The sequence below is a fragment of the Rutilus rutilus genome (assembly GCF_951802725.1).
Source record: "Rutilus rutilus genome assembly, chromosome: 9".
Taxonomy (NCBI): Eukaryota; Metazoa; Chordata; class Actinopteri; order Cypriniformes; family Leuciscidae; genus Rutilus; species Rutilus rutilus.
Window position 1 is genome coordinate 6,890,132 of NC_140223.1, and position 27,990 is coordinate 6,918,121.

General features: G+C 37.4%; 3 protein-coding genes across 3 annotated transcripts in view; all 3 read right to left on the reverse strand.

Moving 5' to 3' along the window:
- LOC311296631 (zinc finger BED domain-containing protein 4-like) overlaps positions 1-27,990 on the reverse strand; it is a 151,234-nt gene that overhangs the window by 46,147 nt on the left and 77,097 nt on the right. The window lies entirely within an intron of this gene.
- LOC311297659 (uncharacterized protein) lies at positions 10,082-12,139 on the reverse strand. Its single transcript, XM_084420046.1, has 2 exons — positions 11,958-12,139; positions 10,082-11,700 (listed from the first exon to the last, which is right to left on the reverse strand). Exons 1-2 carry the CDS (start codon positions 12,040-12,042, stop codon positions 10,235-10,237), a joined length of 1,551 nt encoding a protein of 516 aa, XP_084276172.1. The 5' UTR covers positions 12,043-12,139; the 3' UTR covers positions 10,082-10,234.
- On the reverse strand, positions 16,723-21,354 carry LOC311296650 (uncharacterized protein). Its single transcript, XM_084418531.1, has 3 exons — positions 21,039-21,354; positions 19,793-19,991; positions 16,723-17,831 (listed from the first exon to the last, which is right to left on the reverse strand). Exons 2-3 carry the CDS (start codon positions 19,875-19,877, stop codon positions 16,738-16,740), a joined length of 1,179 nt encoding a protein of 392 aa, XP_084274657.1. The 5' UTR covers positions 19,878-19,991; positions 21,039-21,354; the 3' UTR covers positions 16,723-16,737.

A 27,990-nucleotide genomic window follows, 5' to 3' on the forward strand; every position in this document is an offset into this window, starting at 1 on the left:
GGGGAACATCATATTCCAATATTTATTCATTCATTTATTTGTTGTTACTTTTGTTTCTGGTCTAAAAAATCCCCCAGAGTTAAATGTAGTTGCCATAGTGCACAGATTTCAGTATTCTCATCTTTACATTTCATTCGACATTACTTTGTTTGACAACAAATTACAAACTAAAAACTTGTATTTTACTTATGTAAATTTCATCACTGTGACATCTTTGGACAGTGGTTGTTCATATGAACCCTTACCCAACATTCTCTCCAGTATGAACTCGCTCATGTAATTTCAGGTTTCCAAACTGAGTGAAACTCTTGTCACAATATTAGCAAATGTAAGGTCTATCTCCGGTATGAATTATTTGGTGCTTTTTTAATTGGGAGGCTGTTGCAAAGGTCTTTCCACACTCCAAACACACATGATCTTTCTCACCGGTATGTGTTTTCTCATGTCGTCTAAACGATTCTACCCATGAAAAACTCTTGCCACAATACGAACACACATAAGGCCTCTTATCTGCATGAGTGTTTAGGTGGCATTTCAGATTTGTTGAAGAAATAAAAATTTTGCCACACTGATCACAGTTAAATGGTCTTTCTCCAGTGTGAACGCGCAGATGAACACTAAGAGTTGATGCGCCAGTAAAACTCTTTCCACACTGAGTGCATGTATACGGTTTCTCTCCAGTGTGAACTCTAATGTGTCTGATGAGGTGTACTTTTTGTGTGAAACTCTTTCCACATTGAGGACAGGTGTACGGTTTCTCTCGAGTGTGAACTCTGAAGTGTCTCTGAAGTCTATTTCTATCTGTGAAAGTCCTTCCACACTGCGGGCAAGTGAAAAGCATTTCTACAGGGTGAATTCTTTTATGACTATTAAGGTGTTTCTTTACTTCAAAACTCTTTTCACATTGACGGCATGCGAAAGACTTTTTGGCTTTTGTTCTTCGAGTTGTTTTTCTTGAGACCTTTTCTTCAGTCTCTGAGTGATTTGTAGATTCTCCTCCGGTTGAAAGACTCAGAGGTTTCTGACACTCCTCCACTACATTCAGTTCTTCACTTTCCTCTTTCACCTCCATCAGATCTACCAAAAAAAAAAAAATCACTGATTTATTAAAAGTCAAATCAAGAGCAACAAAGATTAATTATTAATTTGCATGTGTATCTCGTTGAATGAATACATGTAATTCTGTCATTCTGATGTTAACATAACAAAAAAGACAACTATTATCAGAACTTGACAATAAGGACTGCCTGAAGGCTCAGGGCCAGCGTAAACGTCGTTCAGGCCTAGTTTTGTCAAATATATCGATATTTCAATCAATATTGATACGGAAAAATCTGAAACGGTTCCAATTCTCCTTTTCTGCAGTATCAATACACCGATACCAAACTGCTCTTCTTGCTCTCTCTCCTCTTAGACGACGAACTGACACACACCCAGAGCCTGTGTATTTGCGTGCTGATGAGATGCGGGTTTTATGGGCGGATTTCTGAAAAATATCGATATTCGATACCATTTTTGATCCCACGGGGAAAACGGCCATATATACCACCAAACAGATCATTTTCTATTATCTCATCACTTTGTGATAATTTTGGCAATTTTGTTGTAATAGCTTACACACAGAAAAGGGACACTTTCAAAAAAAAAGGAAAAGGGACACTTACACACACTCACTCGTCTCGTTCACTCAAGTTGAATGCTTGTATTGCGCATATTTTTAGTAATTCCCACAAGTTTCGCGCTCACACTAAAAGTGCGCACACCACTGATCTATGTAAGTGGCGCTCTCAAACGGCCTCTCAAAAAGCTTGCGAGTGCCAAATTTGACTTGCATTTCATGACTTATTGCACTTAAACGGTCAATTACATACAAAATGATGTCAAAATGCCAGTTTTGCTAAATATTCAGGTAAAAACAGTCAGTTTTGGAACGTAAATAATTGAAAAATAAATCTAATGTTGTGTAACAGTATATTGGATCCGTGCATACGCTCTTAAAGTGACAGCAACCTAATATTCCTGCTGCATCTGTCATGTTTATCAAAAGAACAAAAGACAAAGAGAAAATCTCTCGCTGCTCTTGACCGATTCACTTTTGTAACTTTAATTGTAAGAATTAATCTGCATTTAATGTCGAATATCGATATTTTTCAGAAATCCGCCCATAAAACCCGCATCTCAGTCAGCACGCAAATACTGAATTGAGTTCTCTTTCACATCTCATTGCAATTAAACGGACATATTCAAACATAATTATCGAAATGCCCATATTGGCGAGTTTCCATGTAAACATAGTCTGTTACATCTCAAGTGAACGTAAATTTTGGAGAAATAACACGTGTACGCGTGTATCAGTATATTGGATCTGTGCAGCTCTTAAAGTGACAGCAGCCTAATGAACCTGCTGCTGTTTTTAATGTTAATAAAAAAAGGACAAAAAAAACCACTCACTGCTCTTGAATGTTTGTAACTTCAATAAGGAATGATTTATATTTAATTATTTAATGTATTTAATTTATACAGTGAAGACTATGCAGAGTTATTTTATATTTGATTACTTAATTCAATTTCTTTGCATGAAAATCACTGTTAGACCCACCAGAAAACCTGAAAAGCACTGATTATTTCATTTGTATGTTTTTTCTATTGTATTTATTTGTATTATTGCTTATAATTTGATTATTTGTTTTTATTTTTATTACTTACTGTGTTGACTTGTCTTTAATAATATTTTAAATGTATATGTGTTAGGGAGCCTTATTTATTAAAGGGATAGTTCACCCAAAAATGAAAATTCTGTCATTATTACTCCCCTCTCATGTCTTTCCAAACCCATAAGACTTTCGTTCATCTTCTGAACTCAAATGAAGATCTTTTTGATGAAATGTGAGCTTTCTGTCCTTCCATTGACAGATACGCAACTACTACTTTGATGCTTCAAAAAGTTCATAAAGTGATCTTAAAATTAATCCATATGAATTGAGTGGTTTAGTCAACATTTTCTAAAGGGGCTGCGTTTCCCGATAACGTTGTCTCTTAGCGCGCTATGAAGACTCTTAAGGTATAACTTAACTAAAGGTATACCATTTCTAGCCGTGTTCCCCGAACCATACCTTAGGAAGCTGCTTAAGATATACCTTCTTACGTGCGACGTTACCAGGTTCTGTCCGTGGCGGTGCTGCTGAATTGGTTGATATCGATGGCTCGAGAATCAATTATTCTCTCGTGCAGGGGCTGCTTCACATGGTTCTTTATAAAAGAAGCACTTCAGAAATAGTTGAAATTGCATTTATTAGGACTCATGGGATATTATAAAAAATAAACCAGCCTATAATAGCCTAGCCTACATATTTTAAAATTGTATCATATATTGCTGCCATGATAACCATTTAAAAATTGTACGTGCTTTCTTCTCTTTCCCATTTTTGTTTGCTGAGGTGGAGCTACGGTGAAATATTGTTCTTGTAAATACTTTCCAGCATTTCAGTAATAAAAGTGTACATCTTACATAGGCTACGGTGCTCGGCAGTGATCAAAAAGGATTTAAACAGTGAATTCTGAATCTCTTCTTGTAAACTCAGAGATGTGGATTCAGAATAGACTATTAAGCCTTTAATGGTTCGCCAGCTGATGTACCTTTGGATAATATAATTAAACATCTAACAACAATCCGTATAATGACAATCTTATTCTTTGCATGAAAACACTTGAATTAGCCTAATTGAACACTGTCTGGGTGTATTAAAACTTCAGAATTATATTCGTATAGACCTGCAACAGTGATAAGGTAAAGCTAAGAGTGGTCCAGACCAACCTTCCGAACGTATGACTTACAGAAGGTATACTTAACTAAGAACGTTTCGGGAAACACGTATTATCGATAAGGTACAGCTTAAGGTGTAACTTAAGAACAACGTAGCGTTAAGGAGGTTTCGGGAAACCCAGCCCAGTTCTCACACGTCAAGCAGGTTCAGTTGAGCTTCTATTTATATACGCTGATCAATGATTATATGTGAACAAAAGCCTAAATTAAATCTGTTCATCAAATAAAGCGCTCGAATCTCTTCAGAAAATTTGGACTAAACCACTCAATTAATATGGATTCGTTTTATGATCTCTTTAGTAACTTTTTGAAGCATCAAAGTGGTAGTTACATAGCTGTCAATTGAGGGACAGAAAACTCTCAGATTTAATAAAAAATATCTTCATTTGTGTTCTGAAGATGAACAAAAGTCTTATATGGGTTTGGAACGACATGAGGGTGAGTAATTAATGACAGAATTCTCAGTTTTAGGTGAATTATCCATTTAATGTTGCATGGGTCAAAAACAACAAAAACAATAACCAGGCCTATTTTATTTTATTTATTTATTACTTTTTTTTTTTGTGGTGGGGGCCACATTCATTCATTTTTAAATGACTGTAATTTCACTGCTCCTGTTAGTTACAGAACAATGAACTGCCTAACACTTTGTTATCTTACTGTTCTCCAACAGTAAACAATAAAATCTGAATCAAGAATGAACACCAACCTCTTTGTTCCTCAGTATCTTCATGTCCCTGTTTTCACTGTGATCTGATGACCAAAACATACCACAGGTTACAATATTTCTGTATTATCTGTTCTTTAAATGTTTTGCTTTTATTTATTTTATTTACATGCAGAATATCTTTCATATAAATTAAACAAGAATAAACCGGACAGAAAAATAAATAAATATAAAAATATATAAAAACTGTTTCGCAAAAAAAAAAAAAAAAAAAAAAAAACAGCAAGTACCTGTTTGTTTCCATTAAACAATGGGCCAACAATCAACTTTTACATAAAAACTTATCAGACATCAGATATATTAATCTTTTTAAAGAATTCATGTCTTGCCAGCTATTCTATTCGTCCGCACAGTATGATTAGAAATCAAATCAAAACAAAACTCACACAACACTCAGCCGTGATTCAGCCATAAACGCGCTCTTGCTGTCGTAAACAGACTCTGTACCAGGACTGCTGGTGTCTCACATGTGTTATTCACTCGACTTCCTCCAAGAGGCGCTGAATTATTGATTCCTGAACCATCACAACTTTGAATAGCGATTGTGTCAGTCATACGTGACGGTAACATTACAGCATGAAAGATCAAATGAAATAGATACAGGAGTTCTGCTTTCTCTAATTAGGCCTACACTGTTCATTTCTTCATGAACCTGATGAAAGTGCACGAAGAAGTCAAGAACATCATGAATTAATTATGAATAAAGCCTGGTCACTGTAAACAATATTTAAATATATTTTAAGGTAGGTAAAACATTTGACTAAAATGCTAATGAACTAACACATTACTCAAAGTAATCAAACATGAAGACATGTGACAGTGAAATAGCTATTTCATTTGAATGTTTTTATATTGTCTTAAATATGGACTAACACATCAAATAACGTAAAACAAAGTCTTGTCAGTGAAATGAAAATTTCATTTTTGTTATTAAACAGAAAAACATGTCTGCTTAGGCTACAAAGAAAGCTAATAACTCAAAATTAAAAACTCAAATTGAACAAATTTAGTAAGTAAAAATTTTAAATGAAAAAGACAACAAGTGAATCAAGGAAATATTAAAGTTGTAATAGCAAGTTTAATAAAAAAAAATATTATAAGATAGATAATTACGATATATCTTGTTCTATAGTTTATAATAAATTCCAAAGTATTGAATCTAATGGATAAGGATTGTGAATGTAAGCAGCAGAAGAACAAAATAAGAGCAAAGAATATATGCACCGATTGATCGGTTGGTGACCAGAATTGGCCGATTTTCACATGATCAGCCATTACCGGCGACCGGCCGGTCAATCTGACATATGCCGGTCAAATAGGGCTGTGCCGGTAAACTTGACAACCGCACCTACGCGGAACAATATTCCATTAGTTATTCCATATAGAAAGCTTGAATTGTCTAATTTAAATAATTCAAAACGAAAATAAACCGACTATCCTACTCTCTACAAATGTAGGCTAATCGTATAAAATGTGCATTTCTCTCTATAGGCTCTATCTCACTGCGAAGATGACGAGTCAGCATCGTCAACTTAATCTTTGCAGCGGACACTGGCACAGAAAACACTAGTTTATTTATAAACAATTAAAATGTCTCCTTGCTATATTTGACACATTCATAATCATTACTGTTGCCGGTTCTTTGTGACTGCTGTTACTGTATGTGTGTTATTGGCAGCGTCACCCTTCGGTTACATGAACCGGATCAGCACCGAAAACATGGAGATTTTATTTTAGAGAATAATCACACAATCTATTCGATATTCTATAATTAAATAAACTAATCGAATATTCAAAAATCGAGACTCATCCCTGCTTGGAATCTCTTGTTTCTTTCCCCAAATCTTCACTCTCGTCTCACCCATTTTTGCAGGGGATTATAAACGTTTATTCCTTGATTCGCTTTTAATTAGGCCTATTATATTCGTATTCTTTACTGTGGTAAAGTAGAAAAACGCTAGGACAGATAGCCTACATTTTTACTTGCACGCCAAATTCTTTTTAACACAGTTTGTGCTTGTTATTAGACACGGTAAGGCGCGTCAAGTTTATTTGTAAAGCGCGTTTGACACGCGCGGGTGATTTTAGTTTCACTTTCTCTGGCAGCGCATAAATCAAACTGTATCTTTTGAACCATAAGCATATGAACATTAACCGAACATCTGAACTAAGAAGGTGGGGTAGACTGCCCAATCCTTCTACTGAGTGTGGGGGTTTATTCTGCCCCGTAGAAATCACTCAGTCTCACCAGGGGTACCTGCTATTTAGCCACAAAGTCCTTCAGGTACCCTGGAGGTCGTCTCTCTCTCACAGGGTAGCGTGCCGGAGGCTCAGGACGGCATGGTTGAACTGGGCCCGGCTCTGCATGATCTGGCCTCACTGGCTGACCAGTAAGTTGCTCTGGCTCTGGTAGGATGGTTTGGTGGGATGGTCTGGTAGGGTGGTCTGCGCTGCTGGCGCCACTGGCGTAGAGATGAGGTGGTTTCGGCGCAGGTTCCCTCTGGGAGTGTCAATGACATATGACCTTGGTGCTTCCGCCTGTCTTATCACTGTCCCCTTCTCCTTTGTGTCCTTTACCGAGACATGGTCGCCTGGTGTCAGTCTTTTGAGATGTTGAGCGCTGTGTCTATTGTTGAAGTTCCAGCTCAATCTCTGTCTCTTCTTCTGTTCCTCCTCCTTGAGTTTGGTTATGTCAGTCCAGCCTGGGTTGAGAGATGACAGAGTGACCGGAACTGTTGTTCTGAGCTGCCGGCCCATTGACAGCTGTGCTGGACTGTACCCGTTGGCGAGTGGTGTGGCTCTGTAAGCCATGAGTGCCAGATACGGGTCTTTTTCTTTCTGGAGGAGGCCTTTAACTGTCCGCACGGCACGCTCTGCCTCTCCATTACTCTGAGCATATCTGAGGCTGGATGTTGTGTGTGTGAAACCCCACTGTGTTGCAAACTGAGTGAAGCATTCAGACAAGAACTGGGGTCCATTATCTGTCATGACCTTGGACGGTATGCCATGCCTGGCGAAGATAGACTTGCAATGTTCCACTACTGCTAATGAGGTTGTTGATGTGAGTTTAGCTACCTCAATAAAATGGGAAAAGTAGTCTACCACCAATAGATACTGGTTATCGTTCCACTGAAACAAGTCAGCACCCACCTTTTCCCATGGTCTATCAGGGAATTCTGTAGGCAGCAGTGGCTCTTTGGGGTTGATTCTTTCTTTTGCACATGTGTCGCAGCCCTCGACAACTTTCTGAAGCTGTGTACACAGTCCTGGCCACCAGACAGATTGTTTGGCTCTTTCACGACACTATACCTTGATGTCCTGCGTGCAGTTTCTGAAGAATGTCTGTCTGTAGCAGCTTGGGAATTTCTAGCCTACATCCTTTCAGTAATAAGTCGTTCTCCACTGATAGCTCTTCCTCAACATGTGCGTACATGTAAACTCTGTCTATTGTGGATCTGTCTGGCCAGCCCTCAGTACAGTACTTTTTCACTTGGCTCAGTATTTCATCACGTTCCTGGTGTTCCCTTATTTCTTGTAGCCTCTTTTCTGTAGCTGGGAGGGTTGACATGATCATATTTACGTACAGATTGACTTCCTCTTCCTGCTCCGGCTGCCCTCTGTCTCTCAACGGCGCCCTTGACAGCACGTCTGCCGTGGCCAACTTCTTGCCGGCCACATGGGAGATGGAGAAGCTGAAAACCATCAGTCTCAATGGAATCGCTCCATTTTCTTTCCTTCTCATCTGCCACAATCGTTAACTACGAGTCACGTTAGCTTTGCACGCTAGCTAAACTTCAGACTTACTAACTGACTAAAATTTACGTGAGTTCTCTCCAGGTAATTCGGCAAAATAGCATCTCCTGTTTACCCGACTTGGTAACTGAAGTCTTCTGACACCATGTTAAGTGTTTCTAACTTAACAAATAAACACGGAGAGAGATTTCCAACGAGTGCTCTCAAAGCATGACTTTATTACAGTGCCTGGTTTACATGCTTCCCGGCCTCACCACACGGGGGCAACGTCACATCATATGTCCTATAAAACCCCTTAACACTACAAAATTCACTCTTCAGACCATTTACAAGTAGAAAACGTGAAGATATCAGAAAAGAGATCGATTGTCCTTTTCCTGCTCCTGCACATCCCTCTGAAAGTGCAGAGCGGTAGGTTATAGGCAATGACGCCTCTTTATGTGGAAATATAAAACGAAAGTTTTTTTTTTGAATTATATCATTCTAGAAACAGACTATCTGATGACAAAGCAGAAATGCCTCTGTTTGCGAAGAAAATTTGAAACAGGCCTGTGTGTGTGTTTTGAGAAATATCTTTATACTGCAAGGCTATATTTATTTTATTTTTATTTGTTATTTATAAATTATTTTATTGCCATTACCTGTTTTCCCTGTTTTCATACAGAAGTTTAGTTTGCTAAATATATCTTTTTTTTTTAGTTGGATATTGGATGTGAAAAGAAGGAAATGGTTCTTCCATATAACAGTGCACTTTAGATGTGTGTGAATTTCCCTCACCAGGAGTAATTTATGGGGTAATTATAGTAATTTTGTAATTTACTATGTTCTAGGCAAAAGATAGAAGATATGTTAAATGTTCTATTAAAGAAAAGATAGAAAATATATTTGTGTGTGCTGTAAAGTGGTTAGAAAAAATTCAGTCGGAATCGGCTAAAATCAGTATCGGCAGGTCAAACTCAATGAAAAATCGGAAATCGGAATCGGTGCATCTCTCTCTCTCTCTCTCTCTCTCTCTCTATATATATATATAGAGAGAGAGAGAGATGCAAAATGCAGGCTATCTGTCCTATATTCACACACATCTAAAGTGTGTATATATATATATATATGCAGGAAACTTACATCCCCCTAAACTTGTGCTTTGATCTGATAAGAAAAGGTCAAACAGACTTATCCATTATGTCATAATTATGATTTAATGATGTTTAAATGAATACATAGCTATATAATTCATAAAGAAAAGATTCATAAGAAAGTATAATTATAAAAAAAGAAAAGAAATAAAAGACATTAACCAAAAGAATACATTTGAATACACACAATTTCACATACACCAATGACAAATGACTGATTGTAGGTTTTTGTTACATTTGTTTCCGGTCTCTAATTTTACATGTCAAACTAAGAATTCAAAATCATAAATTAAATGAAAGTGTCTGAATACATATTCTGTGGATAAAGTCCCCAGACTGACTCAACATGAAGACGTGATGCTGAAGCAGAATGAATCTCGCACTGACCTTGACTTTGCAGTTGCACAACTCTTTTGAATGTAACATGCTTTTCATTTAGAGTTTTTTACTGTAACCTTTTTGGCTTTCGCCGTCGGGTCACTGTTTTTTCACAGTACGCAAGTGCTGAATATACAGACATTTAACAGGCTATATACAATATTCAGTACAATACTATACTTGCAGTGCATACAGTATATCATTTATTCACCTTACTAATGTAAGTTATTACTATACTTTTTTTATTACTATACATATACATTTTTTATGTAGTGTCTAATGAATGATCTGTGGTGTTTATAATATTTGCTCTAAAATCAGAAAGCATTATTAGATTTTTGAGCAAAACCTTGAACATATTAAATCTGAGAATAACATTTGCTCAGTGTGACACATGACAATCATTTTTAATATGAATAATTAGAGTTTTTGATCGGGTGAAACTCTCTCCTGAGTGCAGTCGTACGGTTTCTCTCCAGTATGAACTCGCTCGTGTTGTTTCAGGTTTCCAGAATGAGAGAAACTCTTGTCACAATATGAGCACTTGTGAGGTTTTTCTCCAGTATGAATTTTTTGGTGCTGTTTCAGATGCTCAGCTCTAATAAATCTCTTTCCACACTCCAAACACGCATGATTTCTCTCACCGGTGTGTTTTTTCTGGTGTCGTTTACAATGATCCGGTCGTGTAAAAACCTCTCCACAAAATGAACACGCATAAGGCTTCTCGTTTGTATGATTTTTCAGGTGTTTTTTCAGATTTGACGTTAATTTAAAATGTTTATCACACTGATCACAGTTAAATGGCTTTTCTCCAGAGTGACGATGCAGATGATGATGCTTGAGACTGGTTTTACTTTTAAAACTCTCTCCACACTGAGTGCACTGGTACGGCTTCTCTCCAGTATGAACTCGCTCGTGTGATTTCAGGTTTCCTGCCTGAGTGAAACTCTTGTCACAATATGAGCACTTGTAAGGATTTTCTCCAGTATGAATTCTTTGGTGCTGTTTTAGATGACCATCTGTAATAAAGCTCTTCCCACAGTCACAACACACATGATCTTTCACTTCATTATGCATTTTCTGGTGCCGTTTACAAGTGATCAGTCGTGAAAAACTCTTTCCACAGAAAGAACACACATAAGGCTTCTCATCTGAATGAACTATCAGGTGTAGTTTTAAATTTGATAACGTTTTAAACTTTTTACCACACTGATCACAGTTAAATGGTTTCTCTCCAGTGTGAATGTACAGATGATAACCGAGAGCTTTGGCACTTATGAAACTCTTCTCACACTGAGTGCAGTGGTACGGCTTCTCTCCAGTATGAAGTCGCTCGTGTATTTTCATGGTTCCAGAAAGCGTGAAACTCTTGTCACAATATGAGCACTTGTAAGGTTTTTCTCCAGTGTGAATTCTTTGGTGCTGTTTCAGATTTTCAACTTTAGTAAAGCTCTTCCCACAGTCACAACACACATGATCTCTCACATCACTGTGTGTTTTCTGGTGCTTTTTACAATGATCCAGCCTTAAAAAACTCTTTCCACAGAAAGAACACAAGTGAGGCTTAACATCTGAATGAACTTTCAGGTGTTGTTTTAGATGTGATGATAAAATGAACTTTCTATCACACTGATCACAGTTGAATGGCTTTTCTCCAGAGTGACGGAGCAGATGATATTTGAGTTCAGATTTACATATGAAACTCTTTCCACACTGAGTGCATGTATACGGTTTCTCTCCAGTGTGAATTCTCATGTGTTTGTTAAGGTTTCCTCTTTGTCTGAAGCTCTTTCCACACTGAGGACAGGTGTGCTGAGTTTTGATGCTCTGCTGTTCCTCCTCTGCTTCATTTAGTTCGTGTCTTTGCTGTTTCACTTCCATCAAGTCTAAAATAAAAAACATTTTTGTGTTTAGATCAGTTCAAGTGAATTCTGATTCAACAGAAGAAAACAACAGATTATCAAGTATAATTTCTTTGAGGTGCCAGATGTTAGTTCTATCATTCTCTTGTTAATACAATCAAAATGTGTTTGACAACTGTTATTCAAGGTTATGATCGTTTAGATGCATTTCTGTATCTTTTATCAGCTCATTATTTCACATCCACCAAATCTGCAGTCAACAAGCAAGAATAAACACCAACCTATTTGCTCCTCAGTATCTTCATGTTTTATTCTGGATGGTTCTAGATCACTCATGTCTTCAATCTCCTCTTTAATGAACTCCATCTTTACCAAAGTACGGCACACAGATTTCAATTGTTTGCTCTTGGATTTCTCCTGTTATTTCATCTCAGGACGATCATCTTCTTCTTTTACGTTTTCTTGTCGTTTGTAAACCGCTTTAAGCGCCACCTATTGGAGTGTAGAGCAATTGCGGTGGAATAAGAGGAATAACGTAAGTTCTAATCAGAACAGAAGTGAGCGAGTATTGTCATCGTGGGAACTTAACAAACACTATGAATAATTCCTTATTACGAATTATTTCGAATTTTAGAATGCAGCTAGAATACTTTTCCATCAACCGGTTAAATCTACAACACTGCGCATGTGCTGCGTCAAAGAGACATGCGCACTCGGATGTAAACAACCTCAACACGCTGAATGAAAACGCACATATTCACTCTCTGACGATAGATGGCGCTTTTAGGAACAGCAGAAATGCTGCCGATACCCCAGTAAAGTTGTGAGTTATGAAAATTACATGATCTTTCTAGGACATTTCATCAGTGCGCTCCGTTGTAAAGACTAGCCTACATGTATCCCTGAGCCTCGTTAAATTCAGGAGTAAACCTGACTAAGGACTATAAGAACAGGTTAAACCATTTAACTAAAATACTGTAATAATGGACAAACGTATTACTTGAAATCACAGTCAGTGAAATACTTTTTTTATTTTTTTTATTTTTTATCATACAGAGCCTATAGATAACATTTAATTTCAGCTGTTCTGTTTCTCATTCAGTAACAAAATACAAGTGATTTTTAATAAAACACCATTATAATTTCTCCAGTTTTGAAATTCTGTTGTCCTGTAAATCCAATTTTTTCCCCAAGCTTACAACTTAGTGCAGGAGGATCTTTAAAATCATAGTAAATAATGCAAATGATCAACAGATTATTTATTGTTAATATTTCAATTTTTTTTCCACAAAAAAAAAAAAGAAAAAAAAAAAGCCTGGTGAACTGAAACTTTGGTACTTTATTGTTCTTAAGTATTCAATAATAAAGGATAAAATTTAACTCCAACCTCTTTGTATGATCTTTTTATGATTACATACTTTTTAATCTGAGTTCTCTTATTTTGAAATGTGGGTTGATTTTACAAACAAAACTGTGCATCCCAAATATATTAATCACAATATTTAGATATGTATTTACTATTTAGTATGTTTAAACTCATTAATATGATTAAAAACATTTTCTGTGTTCAATAAATAGATAGATCAAGACAATGTCACACAACTATAGGAAAAATAGACTTGAATGCAGAGGGAGTTGAATTAACAGTTTATTAAATGTCCATATAGACACAAATCTGTTCAACAGAAATAATCAAGTCCAGTTGATTTACAGCGGAGGAAAAACAAGTGCTAAGTCCACTGAAAAATCCACAAACAGTCCAAAAGACTAAAAACTCTTAAGCTGCGTTCACACTACAAGCGACTTTGTCGCTGCATGTCGCCAGTGGCTGGCGGTGAGGTCGCTAGTGGGCATTTCCACTACTGGTTGCCTAATAATGTTTGTGAGTGACATTCACTATGTTACCCCATGTTGTAGACAATAAATCAGTTTTCTTGCTGCTACAAACAAACATTTTGGAAGGAAAAGTCTAAATGTAAATGGAATCAGTCCATAAAATGCATAATATTAAAGATTAACGAGAAACAGCAAGTGCTCTTTGCCATCACGGCTATTTAACCTCGGTCGGACTCGGCACTGAAGAGTGACGGATCACGTGCACTGACTTCACTCCTATTGGTTGTCGCTCCTGAAAGTCGCTTTTCATTTGCATAAAAATTGAACATATCTCAACTTTGTCGTGTCGCTGGACATGCCCCATCCGGTTGCCAACGGTCACTGTCGCTCGTGTTGCTGGAAATCGCCCCCTCTCCATTGAAATGAATGTATCGTGTCACTTTGTCACTAATAGTGTGAATGCAGCTTTACTGAAAAAAAAAAACTAGAAAAGGCTTGGTGACAGAACATCAACCTGGCAGAGAGAGCCATAACAAACCAGGACCACATAAACAATCTTGACAAAAGACAAGACAAACAGAGGAGTACATACATGCAGGTAATAAGTAACAGGTGAAGACAATCAGCCTGTGAGCTGAACAATTAGTGTTGCTATGGAAACATAAATCCAGAAAGAGAAGGAATACAAGACAAAACGATGTTTACACAACACCGTTTTCAACTGAAACCGGAAAACCTTTTATGCATTTTGGCTGTTATTTATTTATTTATTTATAAACATTTATTAGAGGATAAACCCCATGAGATGAAACATCTCGTTTTCATGGGGGTCCTCAGGATCATTTAAACAACAACGGCGTATTGGGGGCCTGAAAACGAAAACTTTTAAAAACGGGTTTCAAAGTGCACGGTTTTGAAGACAATGCCTCCGTGTAAACAACAAAAACGTGAATTTGTGAAAATGGTGACATCATGCAAATAAGTATTATGGGTTTGCGGGGTGTTCCTTGACAAAGTGACATCAACTACAGGCCTGGCATGCATAATACAGCCTTTTTAGTCATTTTCGCAGATCCATGTAAATGGGGATCGTTTTGACAACACTGTCGTCTGTTTTTAGTACATCATTGTCGTGTAAACACCCTTGAAAAAAGCTCACAGGAAGGCCAGTGGACAGCCAGAACGGACAGACAAATGACAGACAAAATGTTGTTTCTGTTCTCCAAGCTTTTCACTAAATTCACAAAATTAAAAGTAGGGTAGGCAATTTCTGAGATACTAGCAATAGCACTTTGAAAGCATGAGATCCCACCCTCTCTTCAGAGTGTCTCCAAAGTGTTCGGGTAGAAAGCCGCAGATTGCCATCTTGTAATTACGGCTACCACATGGCGTAAACGCAGCATAATCACTTTGTTTTGGTTCAAGAGGAACTGTAAAAGGCAGCTGCTGTTTGTTTGCGGCGCTCTGTGACTGACGTCTGTCTACAACTCCGCACAGGCTTAAGGAACGAGCTGATGACGTGATGTCTGTGCGAGCAGATGCGCGGAGGTATGGAAATACATATGTTGACAGGCAGATAGGACATCGAATCATAGCATTCGGACCGAATGCAGTGATTGGACAAAAAAATTTTGGCCCTGAGACTTCCACAGAAGATATACACTATATTGCCAAAAGTATTGGGACATCCCTCTAAATCAATGAATTCAGGTGATCCAATCACTTCCATGGCCACAGTTGTGTAAAATCAAGCACCTAGGCATGCAGACGCTTCTACAAACATTTGCAAAAGAATGGGTTGCTCTCAGGAGCTCAGTGAATTCAAGCGTGGTACAGTGATAGGTTTTCACCTGTGCAGTAAGTCCTCACTACTAAATATTCCACGGTCAACTATTAGTGGTATTATAACAAAGTGGAAGCAATTGGGAACAACAGCAACTCAGCCACGGAGTGCTAGGCCACGTAAAATCGCAGAGTGGGGTCAGCGCATGCTGAGGTGCACAGTGTGCAGAAGTCGCCAACTTTCTGCAGAGTCAATAGTTACAGACCTCCAAACTTCGTGTGGCCTTAGCTCAAGAACAGTGCGTAGAAAGCTTGATGGAATGGGTTTCCATGGCTGAGCAGCTGCATCCAAGCCTTGTGCAACGCAAAGCGTCGGATGCAATGTAAAGCACGCCGCCACTGGCCTCTAGAGCAGTGGAGACGTGTTCTCTGGAGTGACGAATCACGCTTCTCTGTCTGGCAGTCCGAGTCTGGGTTTGGTGGTTGCCAGGAGAACGGTACTTGCCTGACTGCATTGTGCCAAGTCTAAAGTAAGGTGGAGGGGGGATTATGGTGTGGGGTTGTTTTTCAGGGGTTGGGCTTGACCCCTTAGTTCCAGTGAAAGGAACTCTTAATGCTTCAGCATACCAAGGCATTTTAGACAATTTAATGCTCCAAACTTTGTGGGAACAGTTTGGGGATGGCCCCTTCCGGTTCCAACATGACTGTGCATCAGTGCACAAAGCAAGGTCCATAAAGACATGGATGAGCGAGTTTAGTTTGGAGGAACATGACTGGCCTGCACAGAGTCCTGACCTCATCCCGATATAACTTTTGGGATGAATTAGAGCAAAGACTGCGAGCCAGGCCTTCTCGTCCAACATCAGTGCCTGACCTCACAAATGCGCTTCTAGAAGAATGGTCAAAAATTCCCATAAACACACTCCTAAACCTTGTGGAAAGCCTTCCCAGAAGAGTTAAAGCTGTGATAGCTGCAAAGGGTGGGCCAACTCCAATTTAATGGGATGGGATATCATTAAAGTTCATGTGCATGTAATTGCAGACGTCCCAAAACTTTTGGCAATATAGTGTTACATGTTTTAATATTTAGACCACTTCTATTATTGATTCCTATCAGGATGCAAAGAGTTTCAACAAGTTTAACTAAAAGTGTTTATAAAAAAATTGCCTACCCTCCCTTTAATCTAGACCAGGGGTGCCCAACCCTGCTCCTGCCGATGGACTGTCCTGCACTGTTCATCTCCAACCCTAATCAAACACACCTGAAGCAACCAATTAAGGTCTTCAGGATCACTTGGAAATTAAAGGCAGGTGTGTTTGATTAGGGTTGGAGATAAACTGTGCAGTACAGTCGATTGGCAGGAGCAGGGTTGGGCATCCCTGATTTAGATGATACAGTGCTTTTAGGACAAACTTAAACATAATTTAATTTTGTTATGTTAATTACTTGTAACAATTTTTCTTATGAGCGTGAAGGCTTGATAAATGTCTAAAGCTCTTCTCACACCAAGTGCAGTGGTACGGCTTCTCTCCAGTATGAAGTCGCTCATGTGATTTCAGGTTTCCAGACAGTGTGAAACTCTTGTCACAATATGAGCACTTGAAAGGTTTTTCTCCAGTATGAATTCTTTGGTGCTGTTTCAGATTGTCAGGTGTTGTAAAGCTCTTCCCACAGTCACAACACACATGATCTCTCACTTCATTATGTGTTTTCTGGTGATATTTAAAATGATCAAGCCTTGAATAACTCTTTCCACAGAAAGAACACAAATAAGGCCTCTCACCTGAATGAACTTTCAGGTGTTTTTTTAGATGTGATGACGAAATGAACTTTGTACCACACTGGTCACAGTTAAATGGTTTTTCTCCAGAGTGAATGCGCAGATGAATTTTTAAACCTGTTGCATCTTTGAATCGCTTTCCACACTGAGTGCACTGGTACGGCTTCTCTCCAGTATGAACTCGCTCATGCGTTTTCAGGTTTCCAGACACAGTGAAACTCTTGTCACAATATGAGCACTTGTAAGGTTTTTCTCCAGTATGAATTTTTTGGTGCTGTTTCAGATGACTAGATGTAGTAAAGCTCTTCCCACACTCACAACACACATGATCTCTCACTTCATTATGTGTTTTCTGGTGCTCTTTAAAACTGTCAGGCCGTGAAAAACTCTTTCCACAAACTGAACACACATAAGGCTTCTCATCTGAATGAATTTTCAGGTGTTTTTTTAGATTTGAAGACGAATTAAAATCTTTACCACACTGATCACAGTTATATGGTTTTTCTCCAGAGTGAATGTGCAGATGAACACTGAGACCTGATGCTTGATTAAAACTCTTTCCACACTGAGTGCATGTATACGGTTTCTCTCCAGTGTGAATTCTCATGTGTCTGATAAGGTTTCGTTGATTTTGGAGACTCTTTCCACACTGAGAGCAGGTGTGCATCTTTTTGGCTTTTGTTCCTTGAGTTTTGAAGTCATGTTTCTCCTCCACTTCACTCAGTTTGTGTTTTTGCTCCATCACTTCAATCTGGTCTAAAATAAACATATTAGGTATGTTTGAATCGGTTCAAGGAGAATAAATGAGAAAAGTCAAGTTAACATTTCTAACGAAAAGACAACAAGAGATCAGGGGTGTATTCCAGAAAGCAGGTATGTTAAAGGGTAAGTAAGTGGATAACCTTTAAACTTTCGGTTCAAAAAACGTAGCCATAGCAACTTACTCTTCGAACAGAACCTGCTCCCAATCAGGTTCTGTTCCAGGGTTATTTATTTGCTTCAGAGGTCTTCTGCACATGTGTGCCCCATTGATGAGGCTCAGTGGACATTTTGCGACCATTTTTCCTGCTGGTGTGACTAACTGTAGTTACATCGTATAAAGCACTATTAAAACAATGTAATGTCTATTTAATTAAAGGTTATGTTTATTATAAGATATCTTTTTTTATATATAATTTGCTTCTCACACATCGTTGGTCTGCATTCAGATGTTTTTATTTTTGCAACAGGACGTTTTCTATGCTACAATGTATTTCTATAATAAATAAACCTATTTGATATATCTTACCTTTCAAGCAATGTGGCGGCAAAATGACTAAAGTTTTACAGCCATGTTATCTTTGCAAGCACAGGCTGTTGTTTAGTTTAACCAGTCTTTCTTTTTATAATAGAATTAGAATCAAACAAACAATATAATTCTTATTCACATTGATTAAAGATTATTAAATGAAAAGATTGAAAATTAATTGCGACCACCAAATAGGTGGCAAATTTATGCACCAAGTGTGTAAATGTATGTAAACCATTAAACAAAATAAGAATAAAGTAGTAGTAAGGCGTGCTTTTACTTATTGTCCGTTTCATGGTGACTCGTCAATTCGTCGCTCTATTGAGAATGTCTTGTGTGTTAACCCTGAACATACTCTAGATTGGCTTAACTTACTCCCGGACGCGTTTTTGTAACCAGCATACTTCAAGTAAGCAAGATTTGGGTTAATCGACCGAGAGTTCAGGGTATCTTTGACGGTAAGATAACCTTGCTTTCTGGAAACCCCCACAGGTAACTGTTAGTATACAATATCAGATCTTTGATATGAAAAAGGTCAGTTCTGTCATTCACTTATTAATATGATTCAAATTTTGATGAAACATGCTAGAAACAAGGTTATGATTTAGATATATTCCTGTATTATCCATATACAGCTTATTATTTCACAGCTACTAAAGCAGTCAACAGTAGCTTCATTTACATGGACCCTAATAATCCGATTGTAATCGGACACAGTCCAGTCGGAATAAAACAGACATATGTAACCACGTCAGTCGGAATGAACTGGCCAAATCCGATAAAAATTTCATTCGGATTGGAAGGGGTGGTTTAAACCTTTTCTAATCCGATCGAGAGGACATGTAAACACTTGATCGGATTGAAAACCGAAACCGGAAAGTACTGCGCATGTGCAATGATGAAGGAATGGACGTAATGACGTATGACACTAGGAACGGGCTGTTGTTGTTGTTGAATGAAGTGTCATTAATGACTGTCATGTCATTCAAAAATTTTCCTCGCACTTATCGTCTGTGAAGAGGAGCAGGACAACATCCCACCAGTCCTTGTTTCGGACTCTCATCCACAGACGGCTTGTTTTGGGCGTGGGAAGAGGCGTTTTTACAGCTTGATTAATATAAACACAACGGCACAAAGCTTAATGTGCTCGTCGTCTCCTAATCAGGACCCGAAATAGATAAATATTAAGTCTGATCTTTAAAACTAAGAAAAGAAGCAATTTAGGAGAATAGTATCTGCAAACAGCGTGTGCACGTTATAACAATCTACTCTTGTGCTTGTGTGACACATGCACATCAACCCAATCACTTAATTTAGTGTTCATGTAAACACAACGTTTGGATTCATAAATCGGATTTAATTAATTTCGACTGAAACAAAAGGTGTCCATGTACATGTAGCTAATGAAGAATCAAGAATGGACACCAACCTATTTGTTCCTCGATATCTTCATGTTTTATTCTGGATGGTTCTGGATCACTCATGTCTTCAATCTCCTCTTTAATAAACTCCATCTTTAACAGTCACACAGATTTCAGCTGCTACTCCTGGAGTTTGTCCTTCTCTTGTAGGATGATGGGAATGTTCCCAGTATTTATTGGTGACTTGCTGTGGGAGGGACACCAGATCTGCCAAATTCAAAAAGAAGTGACTGAATTTGCAGTTTTAATACTTGTTTTCCCTGTTTTCACCTTATTCATTACGGTGATGTCTGAGATCTTCTGTAAAGTGGAACATTAAGCATATTTTATTGGTGTCAACAGTCTAAAATGTGGTCAGTGAAAAACTCTCTACCAAAATATTATTACACCATAATTAGTGATATATTACCAGGTAATATGAACCACTATACGAAAACAAAGTACATACAAGTCTAAAAATGTGTATGTTAAAACATTCCCCACTCATGGTCATATAGCATTAAGGTTGCCACCTTCAGTGTGGCAAAATAAGGGACATTCATCTTCCCATTCATCTTTCCCTAATGACAGCTTATAAAGAATGTTTGAACTGAGCTTGAGCTCAACAATAAAACATAAGCTCAAGTATGTGAACTTGCAACAGAACACATTTTTTTTTATATTATTTTACATTTGATTGTTTTGTTCATTTCTAAGGAACCCCTGTTCTGTCTGTGCGCATTATAGTCACTCTGTTAATCAACTAGTTTTTAAACTCCTTTGTAAAATGTCACAAATTGTATATGACTAGGATTTATACTATGTATAAACCCATACACATATGAATTTATAAATTAACATTATAATTATTAAATAATGATCCGTATAAAATTGTTTTACAATATTATGTCTACTAAGCTCTTATAATGTATGAAATATCATAATAATACATTATTCAAATTAAAAACAACTATAATACATACTATCGGCTTCTCGAGATAACAGGAATTGATGGGTCTTTTGCCCTTTAGCAAGAAGGAGCAACTATTCCACCGTGAGCAACTGAAAATGCTTTTCGCTATTTATTTGCTATACATAATTAGGTACGACCTGGACAGAACCACTTATAACTTTTTTTTTCTATTCAGCCATTTCTTTGCGTTTAACGAGCTAACTTGAGCTCGACACGACGGGTTTACAGGGCATGATCTCACACTCCGTCGCTAGGGAAACAAAGACGCTAAAATGCAAACACACAAATTCTCTACTACTTACTGTTGGTTTTCTCCACACTGCAAAATCCGTATGTGTTTATTCGACTATGTGTAGGTCTATGTAAAATACGTAAAAAATAGCTCCTCATAAAAAAATCGCTACTTTTTATTTTACGTTAGGTCTTGCCAAAATAGCTCCTTGTCACAAAACGTTAATAAAAGTCGCAGCAGCAACGAGAAAGTCGAGAAATTTGGCGACAAAATCCTCAAATTGGCAACACTTTCAGCTTCAACTGTTGAAAGTTTAAGCCAGAGAGCAACAACAGTCCATGGTTTATCAGCACTAGTCTTGTCTCTCGCGTTTCTCTCCTCTGCGCATACTCAGTGCGCACGGTGTCGTTCTTCTTAAAGGGGCCGCATATTCTTAAGTAAACCACATCTCCGCACTGTTAAAAAGGGGTCTGAAACCCTGAACCAAATTTTCTGAGATTTTAACAGAGTTATGAGGGTTGAACATCATAGAAGTCAATGTTACCATCCATTAGTTTTGATTGTTGGACAAAAAACCTTTATGCGCTATTTTCAACTAACAGGTTTCAATTTGTCGCCACAGGATGTGATGTTTTCTTGTACTATAATACTTTGATTACTCATCTGTATCTCATAATTATTCATGAGACTGCATATCCTTATCATATGAGAAGACGCCTCACTTAATTTTTCACGGCACCACATGTTGATTGACAGGCGTTTCAAACAGTGAGATCACATACAGTAAGTTAGAGAGGCATTATTGGATCAAAAACAAGTGTTTTGAATTCTGTAAGAGTTTCTGCGTCGCACAAGTTCTGTTCAAATAGATCCTGTGTCTTTGGCACAAACACGTTTCATCCACACTGTGAGTAGAACTGATCTTTACAATATCTCTGGATACATGATATCATGGTCTATCAGCGCATTCAGGTGTTGTGCCGAAATCTGACCCCGTTAAATTATTACCCCCGAATTGGTAAATTTAGGATAAGGGGTGGGGGAGGGGTTAGGGAAAATACACTATCAAAAAAACTTGTCTTCGACAATCTAGTCATCTGAAATGTCATCAAAACCAAAGAAAATCTCTTTTCGTTGACAGACTTTTATTGTCTAAAATTAAAGTTACACATGACTGACATGTTGATCAAGTTATGAATAACATTTTCATATTTAAATTTCACGTTTGCACCCATATTCAGGAAAACAGCACTCTTGATTTTATGTTGCTTGATCAAAATATACTTTATTGATCACCATAAAAGAAACAGGAAAAACTTATAATGGATTTTTTTTGCACCTGTATCTTACATTTTGGGGGCAATTTAGATATTTTTGGCATTTCTGCTCGAGTGTGACAGGGAACAGTATTAGTATAGTCAGATGGGAAAGAGATAAATTACACTAAAATCATTATTTTAGTGGAAACTTAAAGGGATACTCCACTTTTTTTGCTCATTTTGAAATAGGCTCATTTTACAACTCCCCCAGAGTTAAACAGTTGAGTTTTATCGTTTTCGAATCCATTCAGCCGATCTCCGGGTCTAGCGGTACTACTTTTAGCATAGCATAGATTTTTGAATCGGACAAGACCATTAGCATCTCTCTCAAAAAAATGACCAAAGAGTTTCGATATTTTTCCTATTTAAAACTTGACTCTTCTGTAGTTACATCGTGTACTAAGACCGACGGAAAATGAAAAGTTGCGATTTTCTAGGCTGATATGGCTAGGAACTATACTCTCATTCCTGCGTAATAAACAAGAAACTTTGCTGCCGTACCATGAGTCCAGCAGGCGTAATGATATGAAGCGCCTGAAAATAGTCCCCAGCTCGATAGACTATAGGGTTGACTATTTTCAGGCGCTGCGTCATATCATTACGCCTGCTGCACGTATATATACTAAAAACTATATATATATATATATATATTGTAAATGTGCACTCTTTTCAACTGAAACACTGAGAGTCTTTTTGTGCAGTCCTGTGACCATGAATACACAGGAGCAAATGCAATTGAAAAAGTACATGACATGCTTTTTTTAGCAATGATACAAATTTCAATACATTTATTTTATCTAAAACTCACATTGTTTACCTGAAAGCACTAGATCACTAGAGTTTTTGATTGGACAAAACTCTCTCCTTAGTACAGTACTACTGTTTCTCTCCAGTGTGAACTCGCTCGTGTGATTTCAGGGATCCAGACTGAGTGAAACTCTTGTCACAATATGAGCACTTGTAAGGTTTTTCTCCAGTATGAACTCGCTCATGTAATTTCAGGGATCCAGACTGAGTGAAACTCTTGTCACAATATGAGCACTTGTAAGGTCTTTCTCCAGTATGAATTCTTTGGTGCAGTTTCAGTTCACCAGATGTAGTAAAGCTCTTCCCACAGTCACAACACACATGATCTCTCACTTTATTGTGTGTTTTCTGGTGCCGTTTAAAATGATTCAGCCTTGAAAAACTCTTTCCACAAAGAGAACACGCATAAGGCCTCTCATCTAAATGAACTATCAGGTGTTTGTTTAGTTGTGATAATAAAATTAACTTTCTACCACACTGTTCACAGTTAAATGGTTTTTCTCCAGAGTGAATGCGTAGATGATACTTGAGACCTGATTCACCAGTATAACTCTTTCCACACTGACTGCATGTATACGGTTTCTCTCCAGTGTGAATTCTCATGTGTGTCTTCAGGTTTCCTTTTAGACTGAAACTCTTTCCACACTGAGTGCAGGTGTGCAGCATATTGGCTTTTGTTCTTTGAGTTTTGATGCTCTGCTTTTCCTCCTCTGCTTCATTCAGTTCATGTTTTTGCGGTTTTATCTCCAGCCAATCTAAAATGAAAATAAGTTTTGTTTAAAGAAGTTCAAGTGAACTCTTATTTAACAGAAGAAAGAGTATCAAGAATCAGATATTCAATGTGCCAAAGGTTAGTTTTGTCATTCTCTTATTAAAGGCACAATATGTAAGACTAAAACGGTGTTATATATTTTGTTGACTTGTGTATCCCAAATGTTTCTAAGAATGTTTAAATCAAGAGATATAAGCAATTTTAACCAGGACTGTGTCATTGTGTCGCCTATCAGAAGCCATGTTATCATCTAGGGCTGGACGATATTGAAAAAACTGACATTGCAATATTTTGTTTTTCTGTAATATATATTGCGATATAAAAACAATTTCACCTGATGATTTGAATAGCTCTATTTGTAAATAATTAATCTTTCTAGGATGATTCAGTTATTTTTTTAGGGGAGTGAATCTGCATAGAAAGTAATAAACAGTTTACAAGCATAGATGAACACAATCAACTACGGATCACGGATCAACTACAAACCCAATACTACATCGCGCATCCTGCGATGTGACGATACCGCGGCGCGGATGCGCACATCGCTATTTCGATGCTAAAACTATACATCGTGTAGCCCTATTTACATCACACCGTTTTTCAGCACATTTTGAAGTATCGCATCAGAAACGAGAGAAGGAAACCAAAATTTAGGGGTAGTTTTTGACTTGAAAACTGTGAAATAAGGCAAATAATGGCAGATGGAAAAGGAATTGACCCTTCGCAGGGAGTTTGATTGACAGGCGATCTGACCAATCATAATCCGCCATCCGGCATTTTTGTCCAACAAAGTCAGGAGAGTTAGTATATTAAAGGGATAGTTCACTTTGAAATTAAATTTTGGTATGTTTTAGTTTACCTCAAGGGCATCCAAGATGTAGGTGTCTTTGTTTCCGCAGTATTTTCAATTTTGATATTTTTAGGTCAAACCATTATTGTCTGTCAGTCATATAATGCAGGTCTATGGTCACCACCTCAAAGAGCATGCAAGTCCAAATTAAACAATTCCCCATCGTAAGTACACATTGATGGCCTAAGACACGAAACGAGCGGTTTGTGTGAGAAAACGAACAGTATTTATATCGTTTTTACCTCTTGTACACAACCACGCCTTTCCGGCGCTTGCACAGACTAAGCCAGAACGCACGCACACGTCACACACCAGGAAGCGCGCGCACCCTCAGATCACTTGGACGTGGTTGTGTACAAACTACTGCGGAAACAAAGACACCTACATCTTGGATGCCCTTGAGGTAAGCTAAAACATATCAAAATTTAATTTCAAAGTGAACTATCCCTTTAACGTTGGAGGATTTGAACTTGAAAAACATAGTGTACTGACGTCTTTCCCCTTTTTAAAGGGGTCATATAATGCCATTTTTGTACAAGTTAATATGATTCTTTAGGGTCTAAATGAAAAGTTTGTAATATACTTTAATTAAAAATTCTCATTAGTATTGTAAGAAAACACTCATTTTACCTGGTCAAAAACAGCTCTGTTTTTGGCATGCCATTTAAGTGCATGTGTCTTTAAATGATAATGAGCTTTGCTCACCCCGCCCCTCTGTTCTGTGGGGCGTTTTGACACAACAACACATGTGGAGTGTTGCCTTGACAACAGTTGAGGGTATATTTTGGAGAAAGAATGGCAGCGGGAGTCTCTGAGGACACATCTGTGCAACCGTATCAGCGCTGCGTCATATCACTACGCCTGCTGCACCCATGGTACGGCCGCACAGTTCCTTGATTATTACGCCGGAATGAGAGTAGTTCCTAGCCATATAGGCTTAGAAAATCGCAACTTTTCATTTTCCGTCGATCTTAGTACACGGTTTAACTACAGAAGAGTCAAGTTTTAAATAGGAAAAATATTGAAACTCTTTGGTCATTTTGAAAGAAATGCTACTGGACTCGTATGAATCAATGATCTATGCTAAGCTATGCTAAAAGTGGTACCGTCAGACCCGGAGTTCGGCTGAATGGATTCGAAAACGGTAAAACTCAACTGTTTAACTCTGGGGGAGTTGTAAAATGAGCATATTTCCGAAAAAAGTGGAGTATCCCTTTAACGAATCCTATTGTATATTGTTTTATTGAATATTAATGGAATACATCAAATTGACATACGTCTGCATGCTTACAGTGATTCTCAATTGTAGCGGGTATGGGTGGAATATACGATTTAATATGAATGACGTGCATCAAAATCTTTTGTTTATTTGTGATATAATCTTAGCACTTTATTATTATTTTCTAACGTATTATGACTGATATTTGACGAATTGCTTTGTTAATTTTTTTGTAAGTTTTGGACAAAAGCGTCTTTTAAATATATAGCCTAAAATGTAATAATAATAATAATAATAATAATAATAATAATAATTACTATTATTATTATTATTTAAGTTATAAATGAACTATAAACGAGTTAACTTAGTAATACAGTAATATGTTTGTCATCAAATAATTTATCAATGTTTTATTATTATAGGCTAGGCTATAACCTAACCTTTTACAGTTTTGGATAGGCCTACATTTTTTGCATAATTTTTGCTTAAAAATAAAGCATTCATAAATTATTTTATGATAAACATATTACTGTCTAGTGAACTCATTTATAGTTATTAACTCAAATAATAATAATAATTATTATTATTATTATAATTATTCATATTATTACATTTTAGGCTACATATTTTGTCCAAAACTTACAAAAAAATGAACAAAGCAATTCGTCAAATATCAGTCATAATACAGGTTAGAAAATAATAATAAAGTGCTAAGATTATATCACAAATAAACAAAAGATTTTGATGCACGTCATTCATATTAAATCGTATATTCCACCCAAACCCCTACAATTGAGAATCACTGTAAGCATGCAGACGTATGTCAATTTGATGTATTCCACTTAATATTCAATAAAACACCATACAATAAGATTCGTTAACAACGTGTTCTTCTAAAATGAGGGCGAGTTACAAATCCGTGAGTACAGTTTACAAACCCGTGGGAACGGATTGCGAAAGCGTGGGCACGGTTTATGAATTTGTGGGTACAGATTACAAAAACTGAAGGCACGGTTTACAAATCTGAGAGCACGGTTAGATACTCGTGGGTACGGTTTATTAATCCGTGGGCACGATTTGTTAAACCGAGTGAACAGTTTGAGAATTCGTGAGTAGGCTACGGTTTATAAACTGAGCGAACGGATTGCCAAACCGTCGCCACGGATTGTTTTTTTTTCTCCCACAGGTGACTTCCCGGGCTCCGTACTAATTGTTCCTCAATATCTTTATGTTTTATTCTGGATGGTTCTGGATCACTCATGTGAGTCATGTCTTAAATCTCCTCTTTAATAAACTCCATCTTTTATTACGGCACACATAATTCAATTGTGTGCTCTTGGATTTCTCCTGTTTTTTCTTCTCATGACGATCATCTTCTTTTACGTTTGCTGATTGTAAACCGCTTTTAGGCGCAATTGTGCCACCTATTGGAGTGTAGAGCAATTGTGGTGGAATAAAAGGACTAACGTACAGTTGTAAACTGCACCAGAAAACACATTATGAAGTGAAAGATCATCATGTGTGTTGTGGGAAGAGCTTACAAGAGCTGACAATCTGAAACAGCACCAAAAAATTCATACTGGAGAAAAACCTTACAAGTGCTCATATTGTGACAAGAGTTTCACTCGGTTGACATCCCTGAAATCACATGAGCGACTTCATACTGGAGAGAAGCCGTACTACTGTATTCAGTGTAGCGATGGGTACCAAGAACCTAATCTTTTGGACCGGTACGTAATTGGGTCTGTAAGAGTAAAAAAAACTTTACTTAAAAGAAGTTACTTAACTACGGGATGTTATTCAAGTTCAAATCACGCTCACCCAAGAAGATGAAGCAACAAGTTGAAAATGTATATATTACTATCACAGGGTCAATACAAATTATGTACACAAATTATTGGCCACTTTCTAAATAATAAAAGTAGGCTATAGTGCATCTACTAATAATTAAATATAAATTAGTAGTTTTTTTACCGATGCAAATATGTGATGCATTGCGATACAGTGCCAACTTAATATCTGATACAAACTTTTTTAAATCGATGCATCGCATCA